The 22,455-nt window shown below is 54.7% G+C and overlaps 1 protein-coding gene across 1 annotated transcript in view; it reads right to left on the bottom strand.

The window, feature by feature from the left end:
- The window catches only part of DGAT2 (diacylglycerol O-acyltransferase 2), a 31,271-nt gene extending 11,692 nt beyond the window's left edge, over window positions 1–19,579 (bottom strand). Inside the window, exons 1-2 of the mRNA XM_059411112.1 lie at window positions 19,290–19,579; window positions 4,640–4,768 (exon numbers count right to left, since the gene is read on the bottom strand). Coding sequence (XP_059267095.1) covers window positions 4,640–4,768; window positions 19,290–19,329 — 169 coding nt within the window. The 5' untranslated portion in view covers window positions 19,330–19,579. The remainder of the gene's footprint in view (window positions 1–4,639; window positions 4,769–19,289) is intronic.
- Between the last annotated feature and the right edge of the window lie 2,876 nt (window positions 19,580–22,455).

The following is a 22,455-nucleotide window of genomic DNA, read 5'->3' as shown; positions in this document are numbered from 1 at the left end:
CACTCAGTTTAACTGACTGAGCCACCCTGGTGTCTTGGCAGACTAGGGTTGGACCAGTCAACCCATAATCTGCACCAGGCTTTAGAAGTTCACCAAAAATGAGAAGGCCCAGACTGCCACCAGAGGGACCTAACAGGTAGCTCCCTGCCCTGGGAGGAGGGCTGGCCCCTTCCCACATAAGAATGCCGCAGGCAGGCCCAGGCCAAAGCCCAGAGCCCATCAGGCCCCCCCGCAAAAACCCCAGCAAGCCCCTCAGAAGACCCCAGCTTCTGTGTGGTCACTCCTTTCTAGGTCTTCAGGCCCTAACGCTGAAAAACCTGGGGCAGCAAGGAAGAAAAGTCTGTGCCAGAGCCGGCTTACCTCACGGCTAGCCCCCAAAAGTCCTCATCAGGGCCTCTCTCCTTCCCATTTTTACCCAGCATACCAGGTCCAGCTCAGAGCAGATCTCCCCAAGAAACATTCTCCAGGATCACACTGCCCTCCCACACGGATCTCTCACCCCTGAATTCTCCACTCTAGGGGAGGGGGGGTCATCTTCTTTGCCTCATGGCACATAGCACAGGGCTGGGGCAGCGGGCGCTCACATTGGTAGGAGCATGGCTCCCACCCAGCACCTTCTCCACCGTTCGGGGAGGGAGTCAACGCTTGCTGTCTGCTGGGCCCTGCTGGTAACGGGTCTCTGGGGTTATCCGGCTCTGGACCCCATGCTCTGTCATCTTCCTGCTATGCTGAGCCTCCTCTGGTTTCCTGAGGGAGGGCGGAGGGCCAGAGGGACTCTCCCTGAGCCTTAGAGCAGGAAAATGGTGCTCCCTTGTCGTCCATAATACAATCATGTTCTCCTCCCGAACTAACCTCTCCCAAGGTAGCTAAACATAGTACAACTATCTCAGGAGGGACAGGAACACAGAGTGACAAGGCACATCCAGCTTTTCAGGAGCAGCTTAGGAGTGTGACATCACAGACAGGGAAGTGGTGGGGGGGTCTCAAGGGAAGCATTTGCAGCCTACAAAACCCCGTTAAAGGCCAACGGGGGGGGGGGGGCGCCTGGGTGGCTCAGTGGGTTGGGCCACTGCCTTTGGCTCAGGTCGTGATCTCAGGGTCCTGGGATCCAGTCCCACATTGGGCTCTCTGCTCGGTGGGGAGCCTGCTTCCCTCTCTCTCTCTGCCAGCCTCTCTACCTACCTGTGATCTCTGTCAAATAAATAAATAAAGTCTTTTAAAAAAAAAAAAAAGCCCAACTAGGGCAGCTTGGTGAATGGCTATGTCTAAGTTAAGGCCACTTACAAAGTCGCTCACACTGTTGAGCAGTTTGCCTCTGACCCCCTTTCTCAGGACTGGGGAAAAGCCCATTCCAGCCCCCTAGAGGCCACAGGTATCCAAGCTGGATTCCTGGGTGCACCATGATGTTCAGTTGAGTGTTCAAGGAGCCTGGAAATCTAGCTGCCATCAGAACCCCAGCTCTCCTAAGGCGCAAAGGGAACAACAAGGGCTGAGCTGCAGGCCCCACTGCCTCGAAGTCTGGGCTCTCTGGGAAAGTGGGAATCCCTACCTTGCGTGTGCTAAGGCAGCTCAGAAGGAGGAAGAGAGAAGCCACTGTGAGTCCAGAGCCTGTATTCCAGTTCTGGACTTTCACAGCCTGGGTGACCTGCTCCCCGCTTGACCCTGTGTGTCCACAGCCCCTCCCTCACAGCACGTGCCCAGACCCAGGAAAGTTTTATTGAGCAAAAAATGAGCTGAACCCACCAAACGGCCTCCTTTCTCCGAGCCTGATCCCAGTCCTCTGAACTTCCCCGTCTTGGGCCACGGGGCTACAGCTGGCACCCCCCCACAGCAGGCCCCAGGAAGGGTCAACAACCACACTTAAAGACCCTGTGGGCTCCCTGCCCGGAAGGCCTAGGGCCACCTTCAACAGTATCACCTCCGCATGCCTTGGTGAAACTGGGGATTCAAAACTCTGGTCACCAAGGTCTGTGAGACAGGCAGCCTGTGGAGGCTCGGAGCAGGGAGGCAGCATGATGGGCTCTGCCAGGAAGCCTCAGCCCTGCCCCTCACGGGCTGCAGCCCCTTCTGGAGCCTCTGTGTCCTCACAGGGCACTGGGAAGTTTACATGGCGTGATGTGAAAGAGAACAGAACACACAGCCAAGCGTTTCATCTGGAGACCCACACACTGGGATGGGGAGCAAAATGACACCTTAATTTTTACCCCTCTCTTGGGGAAATAGAGTATTGCTTCTGTTTACCCATGTAACAGACCACAGCTGTGTTGGCAGCTGACCTGTCAACGGGGACACTGGGAGAAAGCAAAGGTGTTTTCATACCACATTTAGAGCTGCGGCAGAGATCTTAAAAAAAAATCATTTATTCTCTGAAATGATTAAGAATTAGAGCCGCTAGATCTTTTTATTTCATGTAATAATAAAGAAGCACACGTGTTATTTTATGCCTAATTTGACTTCTTAAATGCAGGTATATATCTACACTTCAGTATCACTGGTTTTCTCTAAAGCCCAGTGTGCTTTGTAGTTAGTACACGTCTGAAAACCCTGAGGAAGGTCTATAGCCTTTACCAGGACGCCAGAGGGGTCCACTGCACAAAAGTGGTAGCATCTGTCTGTTTGGAGGTAGGCCGGTTAGGCTGTGGCAGCCTTTGCAACAGCAGGAGGGCCACTGCCAGCAGATCTGGGTGGCAGCAGGAAGGAGCGGCTGGGGCGACTCAGGGCAATAATTAGCAGCAGCTCTGCACACCTGCCCGTTGGAGCAGGCTTGGCTCCCACCTACACAAGGGTGTGGGGAAGACGCTGGGCTGGTTTCTGGGCCATGTCGGACTTGATCGATTGCTGACCTACACCTTGAGGCCAGTCCTTGTTGCAGACTGCACGGACTGGGGTTCTGGCTGCGGCTCAGCTCTCTGGCGGCCAAGCTAAGACAGGGATGGTGGCAGCTTCTTGGTGCATATGGGGGCCAATGGAGTGGGTGCAGCAGATTGTACAGGTGTCTGGAAGGCTGTGGTCCATGGGGTCTTGTCCTGGTCCTACTACTTTCTTCTCATGCTGGACAAGGCTCGGCTCCTCCGGGCTCTCTACTCCAGGATCCTAAGAAGTAGCCAAATGTAGGCCAGGGTAGAGGTCTAAGTTCTAAAGGAACCAGTTTAATTTGCTCCGTTCACCAGACCAGTATTTATCTCATTGAGGCCAGAGATCTCTTTAAGAATGTGAGGATGGTAATTGCCCCTCTCCCCAGAAAAAGGGACACATACTCACACATATAATTTTTCGCCTAATTTGGGGGGTTCATGGCCCTCTCCCTAAAACCTACCCTCGGGCCTAAAAGTGCAAACTGGTTGTTATAGACCAGGTCCACTGATACTGAGCTGTCCAGTAAGGTGGGCTCCCTGGCGAGTGCTCTGGGCTTCCCCACAAATCCCAACTATGCCACTGAAGGAGCCTCACAGTCTCAGGGAGTCACTGAAACTCGGTAAGTTTCCACTTCCTCACCTGTGACATAGAAATCAAGGGAAGGCACATCAGGTGCCTGGGGCACATGCCTGGGGCACCGTGCAGGCTTGACTAACAGCACCCCTGTCCCCCTGCCCTGCAAAGGCAGGCAGGGACAGTGTGGAAGTGCCCTGGAAATGTGGTCTCAGAGGCTCGCATGCCTCCAAGAAGGATGGGGGCTCAGCACTGAAAGGGTAGCTCCTGACCATTCCCATCAGCCCGGGCCGTCCTAAAGAGTGCTGTGCCTGGAAGGACCCTCCCACAGGCACCAGAATGTGCTCTGTGATGCTTTGCTACGACGTGCTAGGAAGCACGTGCTGAGAGCATGGGGGACCTGGGGAAGAGGTGAGGCTAGGAGAGTGAGGGCTGGCCCATGAATGGGCCTTATCCTCCTCCCAGACAATCTGTCATGGCCTGATCCTGGTCCAGGGGGCAAGCAGGGAATGAGAGCACCAAGTCAGCCCTGCAGAAGTAGCCAGAGCCCTGGCAGGGGAGGGGGTGAGAGAGAGAAAGGGAGGAAGCTTTAATGGCTCAGTAGGAGCCACTGGGGCCTGGCAGCTGGGAGTGGGGTCTGAGGGCACGTCCCCCAGCAACTCCCTTATAATGGGCACCCACTGTGACCAGGTCCTGTGCTGCAAGCTCTCATCCCTCATCTTCAAGTCCCACAAAGGTGCTGTGAAGAAGGCAGTGTTTTCGTCCCAGCTTAAATGAGGAAATGAACTTCCAGAGAATTCCAGGTCACAGAGCTTGTCTGTGTAGGGTCAGGACTCAAGCCAGCACCACAGCACACTAAGGCAAAGCAACATGCCTGCTGGGAAATGGTTGTTGGCAGGCAGGGTAGCACGTGGGAGAAGCACAGCCTTTGGGGACTCTACAGACCTGGATTCAAATCTGTGTGACTTGGGACAAGTTACTTACCTCAAGTGAGAGTTGGGTCTCCTCTCCATAAAATGGGAAGGGTACCACACCTCCCACTGCAGTGCCAAGTCCTCATGCATGCCCAGGGCCAGAGCACTTGATCGGGCACCCAAAAGGTGATAAGGGGGAGGGTGCTCTCCCCTGTCACCCCTGCAGAGTAGAGCTCCATCTCTCAACTCTGCTGGGGAGAACGCTGCCTACCCTCACCCTCTAAGCCCCAGCTTACCAAGCACGAGGAAGGACAGGACCCATTGTAGCACCGAGATGACCTGCAGCTGCTTTTCCACCTTGGATCTGTTGAGCCAAGTGATGGAGAAGAGGTCCTGGAGGGCGGAGAGGATGCTGGAGCCAGTGCCTGCAGCAGAGGGGAGAGGCCCGCCTGTTGCCACCCTTCCCTCCAGACACAGAGCCCCCAACACCGACCCGCCTCCACGGACACCTTCCTGGACAACTTCCTAGACGTGAAGGGAGCCGGGTCACAACGTCAGACTGACGCGGGTTCTGATTATAGCCCTGCTCCCCAGGAGCTCTGTGATTCTGGTCTGTTCACATCCTTCCCTGTGCCCCAGTGTCTACATATACCCGGTGGAAATGGTGTTCCCCTCATGGGGTCATTTTGGAGACCAAATGAAGTATCCCAAGGGGCTGGGGTCAGGGGGAGGCTCTCCCTAATTGCCAATTCTCTTCTCTCCCCTCCAGCCCAATCCAACTCCTGTCTTATCCTTTATCTAGATCTAGTACAAATATTTAATCTATGCTACCTGTGCCTGGGAGGCCAAGGACAGAGGTTCAATATCCAATTTGCAATGTTTTTTTTTTTTCTCCAAGTGTACTCTGAGTGCCCCAGTCCCTGCCCCCTCTCATCTCCAGGACCCCTTTCCCAGCAGACTGAACCCTCTAGTTCCCATCACCCCCCCACCACCATTACTGCCTTTAGAGGGATTTACACTTCCAGCTTCATCTCGGATCCCAGAACTGGGGGCCCAAAAAGGAATCAGGTAGGAGATTTTGCTTCCCCAAAGACATCCGGTGGCCAGTGAGCTTTGGGAAGCTTGGCATAGCGACAGCTGCAATTATGTCTGCTACCAAGCGGCCGCCAAGCCTAGAAGTTAGGCTGAAATGTGCCTACTTAATTGGCTCTTTGGCTGTGCCCCCAGGATGATGTCCTGGACTCCAGTGGCTGGGAGGGGACCTGAAAGCCTGGTGATGGCAGGAGAGGCAGCACTAGGGAAGAGCATGGGCGAGGTTCCTAGTCCATAGCCCACTCCCTCCAGGGGCTGGACAAAAGGAAGTGGGCCATTGCCAACCCCCAAAGCCCACTGAGCCCCAGCTGCATGCCCTTCACTCTACACATCTTCAGTGAGTGCCTGCTGGGTGCTGGCTTCACACCAGTCACTCAGCAGGGCCCAAGGACTGTGTCACAGGATTGTCCTCAAGGATCACATGACCTTTCACCCTTGCCTACTGCTGGGCGAGGGGGTTAGGGACTTATGCTTCAGCCTTTGCATTTCTTCAAAATCTGGAGAGCAACAAGGTCACAGCAGAGTTTAGAAAGCGACATAAATCGCATCGGCTGAAAGTTAACTTTTAGGAGACATACAGATAACACTGGACCTCAAGGCAGACACACCAGTCCTGTCTCCTGTACCTGGTCTGGTGGATCGGAGGAACGGGGCACGATCCAGCAGAAGAGCCTGATGCCAGCAGAACCTTGAGCCCAGGCAAGACCACAAGGGCTCCCTGCCATACCCCCAGGGCACAGCACCTACGGGCTCTTGGTAGCATCTACTACTCCACAGTCCTAACTGGGTGGAGGCAATAGTAGGAGAACTCACAAAAGCAAATGAGGCTGGGAACAGAGACATGGTAGAGGTTTTGGGATAACAATCCCTGGTTCTCTAGATGAAAATCCTACTGCCACAGGTCCTTCCCATCTTCACACCTTCCCAAAACCCATGCCGGGGCCTGAGGCCCCCTGGGGACATCTGGTAGGGCCCAACAGGCCCCTCTGGTGACTGAGGGGCACTGACTTGCCAGGCTTACCCAGGCAGTTGGAGGCAGAGCCCGGGCTAGAACCCAGGATTCCTGCTTCCTGCTCAGGGTACCTCCCTTTTCCCCATAGCAGGTGCCAAAGACAAAGGGCTCTTGTGTATGGGACACAGCAGAGCTGAAGTGTGTTGTGCTCAGGACCCAGTCAACCCGTCAAGAAGTGGGGAAAGGCCTGTGGAGGTTTGTGGTGGAGAGAAGTGAGGCCCAAGCACAGGTCTGAACCCCTGATCCCAGGCCCGACCTGCTCAAGTCATGGCTTCTCAGCTGGCTCAGCCTCCCAAGCTGTGCTGGAGGAAGTGAGGCAGGAGCCATGGCAGCTAAGGGGAGGCAAGTCCCTGCTCGGAGGCTAGGGCAGACCGCATGCCCTGGCTGCAGAGAAGACAGAATGTACTCCCACACTTTCCCATTCAAAGTGGGACCGAAGAGCCCCACACTGGGCTCTCTGCTCAGTGGGGAGCCTGCTTCTCCTTCTTCCTCCACCTGCCGCTCCCCCTGGTTTTGCATGTTCCCTCCCTCCCTCTGTCAAATAAATAGATCTTGAAAAAAAAAAAAAAGAAAAAAAACCCACAAAAACTCCTAAGACAGACTTGGGAGCTGTTTAGAAATGCAGGATCTGGGGCTCTAGCCTGGATCTACCAAATTGAAATCTGCATTTTAAAAAGAACCTCAGGCAAAGTCTCAGGGAGAGCCAGTCTGGGGCAGGGAAAGAGGGACGGGGAGGAGCTGAGGACCTCCACCTTCTAGGCAGGGAGTAAAAGGCAATGGAGGGAAGGGCATCACCCATTGCTTGATGTGACCAATTCCTACAGCAGACAAGAACCCCGAGGTCAGCAGCTTGAGGCGCTTAAGGAAAGGGCTTGCTGTGCAGCCCCTGTTCCAGGTCAGGACCAGCTGACTGGTCCCAGCCACCCTACGGAGGTCTCCTGCTTGGGGAGGGACCACACAGTAATTCCACACCGGTGGCATAGCTCCCATCAAAACCACTGAAAAGATGCATTCTTGCTAATGCCTAATCCAAATCCATCTGCTAGGCTTATTAGTGGTCTCTCGGGATCAGATACAGTCAGAGCTCAGCAAGGTGAGCAACCCTCACTCTATTAACCAGACAGAAAGAAGGGGCCTGAGGGACTTGTGCCAGCTCCATGGCAAGCAGCCAGAGCCAGGCCTCTTCTACGCTGCCCAGACTGTTCTCTCCTTGCCTTACTCCAACCACCACCCACAGCCTACTCTACAACAAAATAGGAAACGCCAAGGCCACAGAGGCATGACAGGCGCTTCTGTGGGAGTCAGAGTGAGAGGCTGCCTAGAGGAGATTCCGGGGGAAGCTGTGACTCTATGTTCCTCGAGCCTGGCCCATTAAGCTGCCTCTGGGCCAAACCATCTGAACCCGACTGACCTCAGAGTCCAGCCCTGGAGCTGGCCTGTGAGGGAGGCTGAGCTCCAGGCCCTGGGAAAGCCCCATGTGGACCTGAGAGGTGTTGAATCACAGCTCCTCTGCCCAGAAACACCTCCTTGCTGTGCCCACCTTATGAGACCCTGAAAATGAGATGAGGCAGCTCATTGTTTGAAACTCAGAAAGGGCAGGTCTTTGGAGAGAGGTTATCATTCTTTCTCTGGGATTGTAAACTCTAAAGTCTGTGCAAACCAAGAACTGTCAGAAGCATGAAAAGAACTTGTCTGGAATGAAGTCAGGAGAGGCCCACAGAACAGAGAAATAAGGGAGAGAAAAGATGACCCCCTCTGGGTCCCAAAGCCCCTCATGTTGCCCTAGCTGCTGATTATACATCCATTCCCCCATGACCGAGCCAGGCCCGTCCACATCTGGGTTTCCAGCAGCCTGCCAGGCCCTGGCCCAGAGCAAACACAGGGAAGGTTTGCTGAGTGAGAAGAAGAGTGGGTCTCTGTTTTGGCTGTTCCTCAGCACCGTCCCCCCCGCCCCCCCGCCGCTTATTCTTTTCACACCTGTGTGACAGGTGTGCTGCCCACACGGCCCACAGAGCACTTTCACGGGCACTCAGGTTCGTCACTATGTCAGGGAGCTTGGCACCATCACTCCCATTTTGATGGTGATAAAAAAGTGACAGTGTCAAGGTCAGTCGGCCAGAGGGTGGTCAATTCACTTGGCCAGAGTCAGATTCAGTTCGGGCTCAACGTCCAGACTTAGATTCTGTTCCCAGGCCACAGGTCCCCCTGAGTTCCTTTTCTCTTCTCTCCACAGCAAAGTAGGGGGGAGCAAGAGGGGACAGTGTTTCCCCTCACAGGCCAGGCCAGGCCAGGCCAGGCCAGGAGCAGGCATCTCATGGAATAGGTGAAGTGGCAACACGCTTTGAGGTTTCAGTCCCAGTTCCGCCACCGACACCTGTGTGACCTTGGCCGTGTCACTTTGCCTCTCTGGACTTTGGTTCCCCCATCTATACCATGTGGTTGGGGGGTATGAACTCTACAGTCTCTTCGACTGCTGGACTCTGGTGTCTGCCCTCCTGGGGACAAGACCTAGAGGCTCACCTCCCAGCCACAGCCCCCATATGGTTGCCCGGCTGATGAGAAGTGAGGTTCAGCTGGATACCCACAGGCCACAGCCAGCCCTGACACCCAGCTGTCATTGACTCCTCTGCTCAGACTGTGGCAGAAGCATACATGGATGTCAGTGCTGCCATCAGACGCCACACTGCCACCATCGTCACACTGAGCCCAACCATCCCCCGGTGTTGGGTGGGGCTGGCAGGGAGCCTCAGCCTTCAGCTGCATCTTGTCTGTTCCCATGCCACCCTCCCCAGTCTCCCTCAGCCCAGAGACCCTCCGTGCCCTCTCAGCACCAGTCCCACCAGCCACCCTCCTCGGCCAGTGTCTCCTGGGCGCCAGGGCTCACATCAAAGCATCTATGTACCCAGGGCCCTGCACAGGGCCCCGTGACAGCAGGTGCTCAGAGAGGGCTACACATGAATGGACAGACCCCTGAGCCACAGAGGCAGTGGAAGGCCAGGTGTCAGAGTCAGACTGAGCAGCCTGACAGGAAGGCCCCTGACTGGGGTTGGGGTGAGGGAGCCTCTCTCGCCCTCCCTGAGCATGAGTTTCCCACTGTGATGGGAACAGAACCCACTACCTACTTTTCTTTATTTTTTTCATGGAGGGAGACAAAACAGGCTGTAGCATCATTTCACTAGTCCTATGAAGAAATGTCCCCAACAGCTCATTCAAGCGGCCACTCCCAGGCACCATCTGTCTCACCAGTTGCTTTACATAGCTCATGTACTCCTAGATTTGTGGAGGGCAGAATGGATGGAGCAGCCAGAGAAGCCCAGAGCAGTTCTCTTATTCTCTGAAAGGAAGGCCCCCTGCCATCTATCTGGGGGCTCAGTGTCCCACAGCCTTCCCCAAGAAGACAGACAAGGCAGGGATGGGCAACTCCATTTCACAGAGATGGAAACTGAGGTGAAGTGAAGCCAAAAGAGGTCAAACCAGTCGCTGGAGATCAGGGTACTGGGGAGCTAGGACTTAAGTCTGGAATCTGGGCTCTGCGTCCCTCATCATTCCTATGATGCCAAGCTATTGAGGGCTGGTCCCCACTATGCATGCCAGTGCACATCCAGACTTTAGGAACACACCCCTGCCTAAGGGAGGGCCACCTGCTCAGCCTCAAACCGAGCCCTAGTCTACCGGGGACGTCCTCCCATGGACGTGCAAGGGACACGAGTCCCCCACCCGTGAGCTCCGAAAAGTCGCACTGCTGCCACAGGGCTGAGCCAGAGCTGCCTGTAGCAGTGGGGCCCAAACACCCCTCGGTCCCAGGGCTGAGGCTGGGGTGGCCATGGGAATGGCTGTGAGAACACCTTCTTGCCCAACATCTGATAGCAGAGTGACCACAGAAGCCACTCCCAGGCTGACGAAACCAGGGTTTCCTGGGCTTCCTCTTCCATACACCTGAGACGGACAGGGTCTGAGCAACAATCCCCTTAATCTGAGGAAGGCCCCTTGGCTGCTCTGACCCCACAGGGCTCTGTAACCTGAGGGAAGTCACCCAGCCTCCCTCAGGCCCGGAGTCTTTATCTGTAAAATGAGAATAACCTTCCCCCAACAGGGTCTTCCCCCAACGATGAAATGAAAAAAGAATCACGCGTGTGAAGTGCATTTGGCATTTCCTAGCCATTGCTTCACCACAGACCATGGTGGCCAGTGGGTAGGAGAAGTGAGCAGACAAAAAGTTTGTCAGAACATCCGTGGCCCTGAGGCGAGAAGAGGGGCAGAGCAGGGTGCTGGCACGGGAGGCCTTGAGGGGGCAGTGAGGCCTCAGCTGGGCCTTGAAGACAAGATCTGGGAGGCAAAGGGAAGGAAAGCAGGTGCTGTGACCAGGCTCAGGGGTAGTTAGAAAGGGCTGGTTTAAGGACCCAGGAATGGGGCGGGGGGTGGGGGTTCGCAATTACCAAAACGGAACCTGAAAATAGGGAAGTTGGAAAGGACCTGAGGAGCCAAAAGTGGCTTCCTGGAGAAGGTAGGCGGGACAAAGGCCAGGCCTGAAGCCTGGGGCACTTAAGAGGTGCCAGGCACAGTACTGGGCACCGGGGGGTAGGGGTGGGGAGAAGAGCAGTGAACACAGCAGATTAAGTCTCACCTGCTCGGGAGCTTAAATCTTGCTCAAGGAGAGAGAAAGCACCTTCACGTAAATGTGCGACATAACGCCAGATGAGAGCTCGGGAGAAAAATAATTTGGGGTGATGAGCTAGAGAGGGGACAGGAGGATCCTCTAACCTGTGGAGGGGAGGAACTGAGCAACGCCAGCCTCCCTGAGGAGGCAGCAGCACACATGAACGGCCACAGGTCAGGCTGCGGGACAGCCCCCTGCTTCCTCCACCCACCTTCACTCCCGGCACCGGGAGGGGTAGCAGGCGTGCCAGCCTGGGGAAGGTACAGAGGAGACAGGAGGCTAGGCGTCAGGAAACCCTGGCCCCTAACCAACAGGCAGTGTAGCCTTGGTGAGCCACTTCCTGTGCGAGCCTCAGTTTCCTCATCTGTGCCGTGGAGCCAACACCCACCTTGACAGATTCTTGTGAGACTTAAATGAGATGGTGTGTGGGGAAGAGCTTCATAAAAAGTCAAGAGCTGCGTGAATGCTAGGTAATTATCAAGTGAGCCTTGGTCTCTGCTCCTGCCTAATGATTGTGCCAAGCCTGGCCCCACCTCGAAGCAGAGGCGTTGGCATCAGCACGCCTGGGATTCAAACCCCGGCTCTGACTATGGCCAGCTGTGAGACCCTGAGAGCCACTTCCTGGCCAGAGACTCAGTGTCCTCCTTAGTTATGATCTAGGATTGCTGTGACGAATCTAAACAATGCATGTCACAGAGATGTGAAGAGCCCCCAGGGACTTCTGGAGGAAGGAAGGCAGCTTGCTCATGTCCTTACCCTCAAAGGTGTCCCACCTGGGCCCACCTGGATCTAAGCTCTGCCCTCAGACATCAGCTGCCAAATGGACAGTGAGGAAGTCACCTCAAACTACTCCAAAGGGCTGGGTACAAGCCCTGGATACAAGGCAGAGGGATGGACATACTGACCCTGGCAGACCCTTCTGGCCCCAGGTTTGGGCCAAGAAGCAAAGCCAAGTGCCTAACAGGTGCTACTACTTCAAGGCCAGATGCCAGCTCTCCTCTATGGCCCTCCATAAGCACCTTCCAGCAGGAATCACACACTTGGTGATGGGAAGGCCAGTCTAGGCTCTAGGGGGACGTGCTTCTGGATTTGAGTCCCAGTCCGTGCCTGGGCTCCCGGAAACCTTGCACACAAAGCACCTCACCACCTGCTTAGCCAGATACTCCTTGCTTCCAGGCAGACTCTCCACACTCTTGGCCCCCCTGCAGTCCATCCCCAGCTAGAGTCCTGTCACCTTCAGGTCCAATCTGCTCAGTCGTTTGGCTCATACTTGGTGGACACCTGCCAGGCACTGAGCACTGACCCCTCAGAGTCTTTCCTCAACTTCCCTGGCTGGCCCTTCCTTGGGGAAGCCAAACTTCTCATCAGAGGAAAGAGTGCACACTTGTTTGCAGGGATCACATCTTGTTCATCTGGGTCCCTGTGCCCAGCAGGGGATCAGGCACAGAGCAGGTGCTCAGTCAAGTGTTTCCCAAATGACTGGGTGCTGGCAGGACTGCACAGAATAGACAGGGTCCAGACCCCAAAGAAAGAGGAACCCGTCCACAGCTGACTGACCTGGGCCACAGGGTCAAATGGAGCTCTCTGGGACATCAGGAGGGACGGGTCTCCTCCATCTGGACAGGCTGGATTTAAAGGCAAGGGCAACGGTGGAAGGCTCCAGAGTGAGGGAGAGAAGGATGGAGCCCAAACATTACCATTCATTCAACAAGTGCTCTCTAAGTACCCTTTCCACGTCAGGTGCAGGTGCGGCAGCCCGACGGTGAGAGCTCCTCGACCCCGCTTCTCCTCTGCTTCTTGGGCACCCGTTGGAGGCTGAGCTCTGCCTCTGGGCAGCACCTCCCAGCTATGGCTGGGGAGACAAGGCTGTGAACCATTAGGCCCAGAGGATAAGTTGGGGCCGGGGAATCTGGGGAGGCCCCCAATTGGATCTGGAGGATATTCTCACAGATGCCTTCCTGGAGGAAGTAATGAGACAGGTGAGGTGCAAATGATGAGTAAAGGGCGGCCAGGCTGGCAGGAGGGATGGGGAAGGGCATGAACCCAGGTGCTGGAGTCCTGCAAATGGCATTTGCAAATGCCTCGAAGGAAGAGAGAGCACACGTTGGAGGAATTAATGGCAAGGAGTTCAGCCAGGTTGGAGCATAGCCACTGTGTAAGCAGATGAGTCTAGTTGGGAAAGTGGATAGGGAGCCACGAAAGATTGGGAATGTCAGGCCAAGGAGTCCTGGGGTCCAACCCAGGGGCCGAGAACACTGCTGCCCACCCCTCACATTCCCTTCCCCAGCTTCAGATGGTGCCTCTGGACGCCTTAGCAACAAGCCGGCCATTCACCTGGTAACTGGTACCAGCGCCCTCGTGAATTCTTTCCTGGGAAGACTAATAGTCTCCCCCTTGAGGGGTAGGTGTCCTTAAAGTGGGGCCATTTAGGACGTCTGGCCCAAAGGGGAAGCCGACACACAGGAGTGGTGGGCGTGCTGGCTGGGAAGCTCCTGGCATGGCCATCAGGATTCTGGGGGGCTCAGCAGATCCCTGCTTGCTGGTCCTCAGGGCCTCCCATGCTGGATCTTGGCAGGGAGCTAGGCATCCTCAGTATCCATAGATAGTCTGGGACCCTGGGCCTCCCCCTTCCCTCTGTAGGTCTCAGACTCCTGAACCCTGGAGGTGATGGCCAAGGACCCCAATGGCCCGCTTTCCCCACCCCCGACATTCTGGCATGTTAAAAAAAATAGCTACAGAAGTAGGAGGAGTTGCCATGGCAACACCACCAGCTTGTGGGGGTATCACTAAGGAGTCTCCAAATAGGCCGCTTTCATAATCCATGAGCAAGTGTGGAGAGCTACGGTCTTTGGGGGCCCCAAACAGGACATGAGCCCATTTTCATAGACAAACCGAGAACGGGAATGAGGAAGAGGTTGGGCCCTGGGTTCCCACAGCTGTCAGGGGGCAGGACTGCAATCCCATTTCCACAGCAGAGCTGGAATGAACCTGAGAGGACTGGCTCTTCCAGCTCTCCCCACTGTACAGATGAGGAGGCTGACATCCCAAGAGGGCAGGTCTGGCCAAAGTTACATGGGAAGCAGATGCAGAGTTAGGCTCCGGGCCCTTTACTCAGGACCCTTAAATCTGCTCTAATAATAAAAGGAATTCGTGCTTCCTACATCTGTTGATTTGCCCAAAGGGTTTGTGGGTTCGGCTTCCTTGGGTCTGCACCATAGCCTGGGCAGCTACTCCTCTCATGCTTTTGCCCATTTTACAGATGAGGACACTGAGAGTCAGGAAGGGACAGTGGTTTCCCGATGTTACAGAGCAATTCAGGGGCGGCATTGGGGCCTGACAGACCCCAGACCTGACTCCTGGCCCCAAGCCCTCAGCTCCGGTAGAAGCTCCGTCCCTGGGAGACCCCAAGAAGCTCTGACAGCACCTTTCTCAGGAGCCCTCAAATCTTTCCCCCAGGTGGTTATAGGTGAGCCGCTCAGGGCCTAGATACGGCATCCTCTGTCTCCCTTGTCTCTGCCTCGCAGCACATCAGGGCCTCAGCCCATGTTTGTCGCTCAGGGGCCCTGTAGTCAAACCGTCCATTCCACCCAAATGTCATGCCTCTGTTGATGCTATTCCCGGTACCTGAATGTTCTTGCCTGCCTTGCTAACACTTATTCATCTTTCAATATCCAGATGGAATGTCGCCTCTCCCAGAAAGTCTTTCCTGACCCCAGCCGAGATGACTGAGCCATCCCACCTTCACCTTTGGGCCTCTGCAGCCCCCCATGCACCCTTCCCTGAAGCTGTGTGCTTCTCCATGCACAGTCACCCTATGTACATCCCCCTCAAAGGCAAGGACCAGGGCAGATCGACCCAGGGACAGTACAGAGCCTGACACACAGAAGGGGCTCCAGCAGCAAACCCAAACGCCCACACCCCAAGTCCCCATTGTGGCAAAGCCTTCCTGGATCCCTCAGAGCAGAGGCTGCCACTCTCCACAGTGTGGGGAGCCTGCTGCGTGCATCATACAGGACAAGTGACAAGGATGAACTCGAGTGTCACAAGTTCATTTACAAAGCACTTTCCATTCATGTTCGCTCAAACCCTCACGTTCTTGAGAGTTTGAGATTTCTGACCCGGTTTTCCGTACAGGGCAGTGAGATCCCCAGAGGGTAAGTGAGCTACCCAGCCATGTCCCAGAGGGAAGGCAGGGCTGGCACCCTGGCTCTCTGGCTTCAAAAGTTCTGGAAGTGATGAGAAGGACCATGGAGAGCCCAGCTCCCCCTACTTGGCATTCTGCCCCGGAACCAGCTCCTCAGGAGATTGAGGGTATCTCTGCAGCAGGGAACAGCTGCAGCCCCCACACCCAGCACAAGCAGGCACAGATGAGGCCTGAGGAAGGACAGAGGAACCACCCTGAAGCTACAAGCAGGACTTCCTCCCAAGAGAACCAGGGCAGCTCTCAGGAGGGCTGAGCCTTCATTAATGATTCACTCATTCAACAAATATTTACTGAGCACCTACTATATGCCATACATTATACTAGACACCAGGGACACAGCCCTGAGAAAGACAAGACAGCTTCCAAGGGGCCGACAATCTTATGCGGGAGACAATTACTAAATAAGTAAGGACCCATGATAATTTAGGTAATGAGAAGGGCTATAAACAATAAAACAAGATGTGGTAACTGGAGGGCAATTCTACACATGGCATGTCAGAAAAGCTCTCTGAGAGGAGACTAAAGGATCCAGAGCAGCCATGCGAAGACCTGGACAGAGAGGTAGCATGTGAAAGGGCCCCGAGCAGGGCAGAACTGGCGGGCATGCTGGAGGAACAGGAAGACCAGTGGCAGTTCTGGAGCACAGCAGGGTAGGAGATGAGGTTGTGAGGTGGTGGGGGCTGCTCACATAGGGCTTCATGGCCTCATGGAAGAGTATGGAAGGTCTGACATATGATAAGGGACAACTGACTGTTCATCACCTGGCATCAGAGCTTTGGGATCCATGGTGTCTCTACCTATCAGGGCAGCTGGGGTAGCTTCTGCAGAAAAGCTTGGGAAACAGTGATCTACCAGCCCATCCTGGAGGCTGGGAGCAACCTTTACTCATTCAGAGTAAATTGCTGAGCTTCTGCAACAGCTGGGGCCCCCTGCTCAGCCCTACACCTCCTCTCTTGGGTAAGGAGGCAAGTCACAGACTAGGAGGTGGATCTTGTTCTGACCCTCGCTTTGATAACTCTGAACCAGTCCCTTCTCTTTGGGGCCCTCAGTATCCCATAGGTAACAAGAGGGCTGGGCCAGATCCAGCACTAAGAGATAGCTATGATTTTATGACTCAAGCACTTGCTGCTGAATTTGAAGTGGGAGGCTGGGGGTGGGGCAGGATTTCCACATTGGCTATTGAGTCACCCATCCTGTCAATCACATATTACTCTTGATCCTCCTTTCCCAGCACAGAAGAGCTCTTGAAAGCACAGATAACCTCAAAGGAGCCTCTGTGCAGTTGGGGAAGGAGTGCAGGGACAGGGAGACAGCTACAAATAAATGGGGGAGAAGGGAACAGGAGAGCAACATTTGCATCCTATGATTTAGGACTGGGTTAGGTGACTGTCAACCCCCAGTTCCAGAGTTTCCCAACAATCTAGCTTCTTAGTTTCCCTCCCTACCAAGCTCCTGCTTGCATACCCCCAATAACAGGGAGCTCCATCCCTACCCACACTAGGATTTCTCCATCACATCAAAACCTATCCCATGTAATACCACCCCTGTTCCTGGCCTTGGGACAAACAAGAACAGAACAAACAAATCAGCTCAGAATTTTACCCGAATTGCCACCATTTTGTTCTGGATCTCGTGCTAAATCCTGAGGATCTAGGCAGGCTTCAGAGGGCTCTGACCTGAAGAGCCCCCTGGTCCAGAGGCAAAGATAGGGAGGCAAACATGACTAACTCAGCAGCCTCCTCCCCAGGGACAGGATAGTCCTTCAAATATCAGAAGTTACCAACACAGACTCCCATCTCCCCCAATAGCCACCCACTTACCCATGTTTCTACAGCTGCCTTTTTCTTTTAGATAAGAAACCAGTCACCAAGGTATCTATTTCAATCTCTCACCCAACACAGGACTTCCTTTCACAGAATCCATGGTCTCTCCTTGAATATTGCCACTGACAAGGGGCTCACCACCTCACAACAGTGGACACTTATCCAGAGAGGCAAACCAGGCCACTGAGGAGTGTCTTCAAAGACCAAGGATGTAAGAAGCCAGTCTAATGGAGATGCCTAGATAACCTAAAATCTTCTTCAGCACCCTCCCCTACCCCACCCAGTCTTTCACCAAAGTAGATCCAGAGAGCTAACACGTGATTGGTTTGGATTTCATACCAGCCCGTGATGGAATTCCTTGCAGCCAGTTTGAAAAAAAAAAAAAAAAAAAAAGGCAGGGGTAGTTCTTAAGATCTGAAAACAACATGGAGAAATGCTCCTGATAGGATATTAAGTGACTTGGTCAAAATCATTCACTAAAAGTCCTCCTGAAATACAAACTTGAGGTAAAAAACATGAGCTGACAGCTCTTGGTAGATATAGCTCACAGCCGGTGGACAGCAGAGGCGAGGGAAGGGGATCGCTGGGAAGGACTATAAACAGAGAGCACCACTATCCTGTTCCCTGGAGACAAAAGCATGTTTTAAAAGCACAAACATGGGTAAGTCCCTTCCTTCCCTTGTCATGGGCATCAAAGGGTACAATGAACAGAAAAGCACTCTTAAGTGAGAGAAGAGGCTGTCATAGGCTATTGGGCTGGAGTCATGGGGCGGCTCAGGCTGCTTGCCTCCAAAATGGCAACAGCAGCTTGGTAGCTCTCCAAGGGCAATGAGCAGCACTCCAAGGGCAATGCCAATGCCAGTGCCCAGGACACAGTTAAACTGTGATACAGCTCCAGGGTGGTTACTCTGCAACCACTAGAATACTCTAAGTGATTCTGAGCAAGACAGGAAATCCTCTGCGAAACCAGAATTCAGAACTGTTAGCTATAGCATGCCTTCAACTTTATATAATGTGTATAAATAAACTTGCAAAGAAATACACTAACACAGCAATAGGAAGCTATTTTTGGTTGGTTGATGGGCCAGCAGTGGTTATTTTCCTCCTGTTTTTCTCAATTTTTCAAAATTCCAATAATTAGTATGTTTTATTTTTATAATGAAGGTGGGGAGAGTAGGCGACTGTCAGTTACTGAACAAAAATTGCTAAGTAAGAGAGGTTCAGCAAGCAGAATAAAGACTTAGGAGGAGAGAGGGAAACTTCAAGACACACACAGACCTAGGACAGCTGTGATGGACTTCCCAGGGTCTCCCTTAGCCAAGGCATCTGTTAAGGAAACCTCAGGAAGGTCATGCCTCTTCCCATCAATTTCTCCAACCACAGGTGTATATCTATATAGTCAGCAAGGGCCTCAGTTCCACACTGGTGGAAGAAGGCCTGGGCCACACGGAGGGTCCTCTGTCCCATCTTCTGTGGCTGAGTTGCTGCCGCCCAGTGGGCTCTCAATCCTGGGCTCCAGGATGGGAGGAGGGCAGAGCCCAGTGTGGGCACACCTCTCCCAGCCAGGCATGTTCTCTGGCTGTTGGCTCTTTCAGGGGATTGCAAAACCCTGCCATTCTGCCCCATCCAGTCTCTCCTGGCTTGCTCCACCTGGTGAGAAGTGAAGGGAAGGAGATGCCAGGGGCCAAGGCCCCCAGTGCTGGGGTTGGGGAGCTCTTGTTAAATATCAACCTCCTCTCACAGATGGGGGAAAAACAAGCTGGGAGAAGAAAAGTGATGTAACAAAGGTGACACAAGCTGATGAAGGGCAGGAGTGGAGCCTAAACTCAGACTTGACTACAACGCTGAAGAGGTCCCCAGGATGCTTCCCTCTTCCCAAACCTAGATGGGCGGCGGGGAGGAGGCGGCATGCTTTCAGAAAAGCAGAGAAAGGGGTTGGAACCTCAACCTGCACGCAGGCCAGTTCGCCAGCAACGTAGCCTCGTTATAAGGACACAGTCCTACCTGCCTTAGAGTCCTAGTCCCGTCCTTTCCGAAAACCCTCTTGCGGCTTTCCAGCCCGGGATGAAAGCTGCGGAAGTCCCGCAGACCCCGGGCCCACCGCCGCGCCACCCCCACCCCCACCCGCGGCGGGGCAGCCGGGGGCCCCCCCGCTCACCTCGCAGGACCCCGGAGTAGGCGGCTATGAGGGTCTTCATGCTGAAGCCGCTGCAGCTCACGGCCCCGCGGGAAGCCGGCTTGCCCCGCGCCCCTGGCCCATGCCCCGGCCGCCGGGGCCAGGGCTTCGCGCCGAGCTCGGAGGGGGGCCGGGGGTGGGCAGGGGGCGGACGGCGCCGACGCTGGAGCGGCTACGGCGCGGGGAGCTAGGGGCGCACGGCCTGTCGCGGCCCGAGCAGCAGCCGAAAGCGGGCCGTCGGCGGCGGCCACTGCGCTCGGCGCTCGGAGCGCGGCGCTTTATCACCTCACAACGGGGCGGCCCGACGCGGGCCGGGGCGGGGCCGGCGGTTCCACCCGGCCCGCCCCTCGTCCCCGGGGAGCTGGAGAGCCGCGGTGCGCGGGCTGGGCCGGGGGCCGGGAGCCGGGGGTAGGGCGGAGGGGGCGGGCGCGGGCTCCTGGGCTCCCCACGGTGACCCGCGGCTCCTGGGTCCGGACGCAGAGCACTTGCGGTCGCCTTAGCGCTGTCAGCCCGCGGCGGGGGAAAGCACTTGGTTAAGAGCGAAAGTTGGGCGTCGGGGCTTTGCGTCTCGTTGGTGCCCAGATTAGTTAGGGTAAGCCTGGGCTCCTAAACCACCCAAGCTGCCTCTACTTTTCCATCTGGTTCTCAAGAAAGCCCACAGAGTATCTCTGCACCTCGGGGTTCTGAGGACCCAGCTCAGCCAGCCCAGTCCCTGCCCGTGGGATGTTCACGAGGATGAGGGGTTAGGGTCCAGGACACAGGAGACAGCGAAACACAGATGCTATTGGCAGTGCTGGGACAGGAATCAGAGAAGAGAGGCCCCTGCCTGGGCTGGGGCTGGACGCACTTCCCGGAGGGGTTTAGTGCACAGCAGCTTTGCACTCAGAGCTGGAGTCTGATTCTGGCCCTGCCTTCCTTGAACCTTAGTTTCCGTATCTGTAAAATGGGAATAATTATTATTTTTGTGAAATGCTTTAAGAACTGAATGAAGTAAGATACGAAAAAGCCTAGCATAGTGCCAGGCACATGTTGCAAGATTATCTTCCTTGCCTATTGATGAGTGGTTTTGCAGATGGAGTCTGTGGGTGCAAGGCAGGACAGACGTGATGTCTTAAACTGGGAAGACGGAGAGGAGATGGCATTTGCCCCTGGATGGGAGATCATCAGTATGTTTTTGCCAGGCTGAGAGAAGGGTAAGGGCCTTCAGGCAGAGGCCACCGCATGGGGGAAGGCCTGGAGATGAGCCCTGGGAGCACCCTGGTGTGGCTGGAAGAAGGGTGCAGGCAGGGGAGGAGTAAAAGAGGAGACTGCACAGGTGGTGAGGGACAAGATCTGAAGGGCCTTGTAATCCTACTGAGAAAATTGGTCTTCATCCTGTGGGGGATGGAGCAAAGGAGGGGTGTGAAAAGCAGGGCACCTTGATTAGATTGGAGGGTTAGGAAGAGCAGGTGGGCTAATGGTACGGAGGTGGGGCTTGGGGAATAGGGCCATAACACGTGCCTTGGGTTTGGCCCTTCACATACACGTGGCAGCTTTCTTTGTCCTGGGACTGTGGTCTCCTGTATGAGGTGAGCGTGGGGGACTCACTCTGGCACTGGCTTCTCCTGGCCCCCTCCCCACACCTCCTAACATCTCTGCATTCCCATCTGTAATGTCTGCCCAGCTTCTCTTGCAGCTATGTGAGTAGGATGGCCCTGGGACCTGAGTCACATTTCCTTTATCTTTCTCCTAACCAGTCCCTGGGTGCTTTGACCAAACCAGGAGGAGAGAGGCCAAGTCAAGCGACCAAGCAGGTACTGACCAGGATGGGCTTCACCAAGGATGGTGTGTCCCACTGCCCCCCGCCCCAGTCACCAGTGTTGTGCTGGGAATTATGGGTGCCGTTCTTTAGTTTTGGGGGTTTGGACACTTGAGAATCTGAGACTCCTTACTCTGACAGCAGCCTTGGCCTCTCTATTGCACATGGCCAGACTGCAAGGCAGAGAGAATGCTTGCCTTTAAGAGAGGCCCAGGGTGAAAAGCAAACACAAACATTTATCAAGTACCCTGCTCCATGCCAGGCTCCAGTCTGTGTGCACTTACCCAATCCTCACAGCTGCCCTGCCAGGGGTGAGTATCACCCCACCTTGCAAGAGGGGCACAGAGAGGCAAAGTGATTTGTCAAGGACTACAAAGTGAGGAAGTAGTTAACCTGGGATTTACCTTCTGGCCTTCCCGAACTTTCAGCCCATCTGCTTTCCCTGACTCATGAGATTGGGGAGAGGGACCAGCCCCCACTACTGGAACTGCTTGTCAAGAGCAAATTCCCATTCAGTCATTATCTCCTTTAAACTTCCCCCATAGCCCTGAGTGATTATTCCCATTTTGTAGTTGGGAAAACTGAGGTTCAGAGAATCAAAGAGCTTGCCAGATGTCATGTTGGGGTTAGGATTTGAACGAGTTCTTATGCCCCATGGCTAGGGCTTGTCTAGGTCAAACTCATTGCCAGTGCTCAGCTCACTCAGAGGGGAGGCGAGGAGAGCCTGGCATGGCTCTGTGGTCCAGAACCTCACCTACCTCCTCCGTCATCCAGGAATTTGCCTGGGACCCCTAAAGGGACTGCTTCCCTTCCCTCCAAGCCTCCAGTGTCCTTCTGTCTACATGCTTCTTGGTCAGCAAGAGCTAAATGTTGTAGTCTTAGGTGCCAGGCGAAGGGGTCTGGACTTTATCCTCAGAGCACTGGGGAGCCATAAAGGGCTTTAGCAGGGGTGACATATGGTGTAGAAAGATCATGGTCCAAATAAGAACTCGTTCAGCTGTCACCTCCATAGCATCCTTCCTGATTACCTATGGCCTGTATCAGCCAGGGTCCCAGCAGGAGACAATCACTCTGGAACTGGGTAACTGGAGGAAATTTTAATACAAAAACTTTGCAAAAATATAGGCCAAATATAGAGAAAACTCAAGGGATAGTGCAGTACCCCAAAGCTAGTAATATGGGGGCATGTGGCCTAAAGGTCCAAAGGAAGGAGGCCAAGCAGAGGGGGAGCTGCATAGATCAGGCCCCCTGATAGTCCCAGCCTTCACTGAAGGGGAACAGGCCAACATGGTGACCTGGCAGGGTCATGCTCTCTCCCTCCCACTGGTCTTCTGCTGGGCTTCCCATTGG

Source organism: Mustela nigripes, chromosome 1, assembly GCF_022355385.1.
Source record: "Mustela nigripes isolate SB6536 chromosome 1, MUSNIG.SB6536, whole genome shotgun sequence".
NCBI lineage: Eukaryota > Metazoa > Chordata > Mammalia > Carnivora > Mustelidae > Mustela > Mustela nigripes.
Note: the sequence above shows the minus strand (reverse complement) of the source record. Positions and strands in the feature narration are given on the sequence as shown.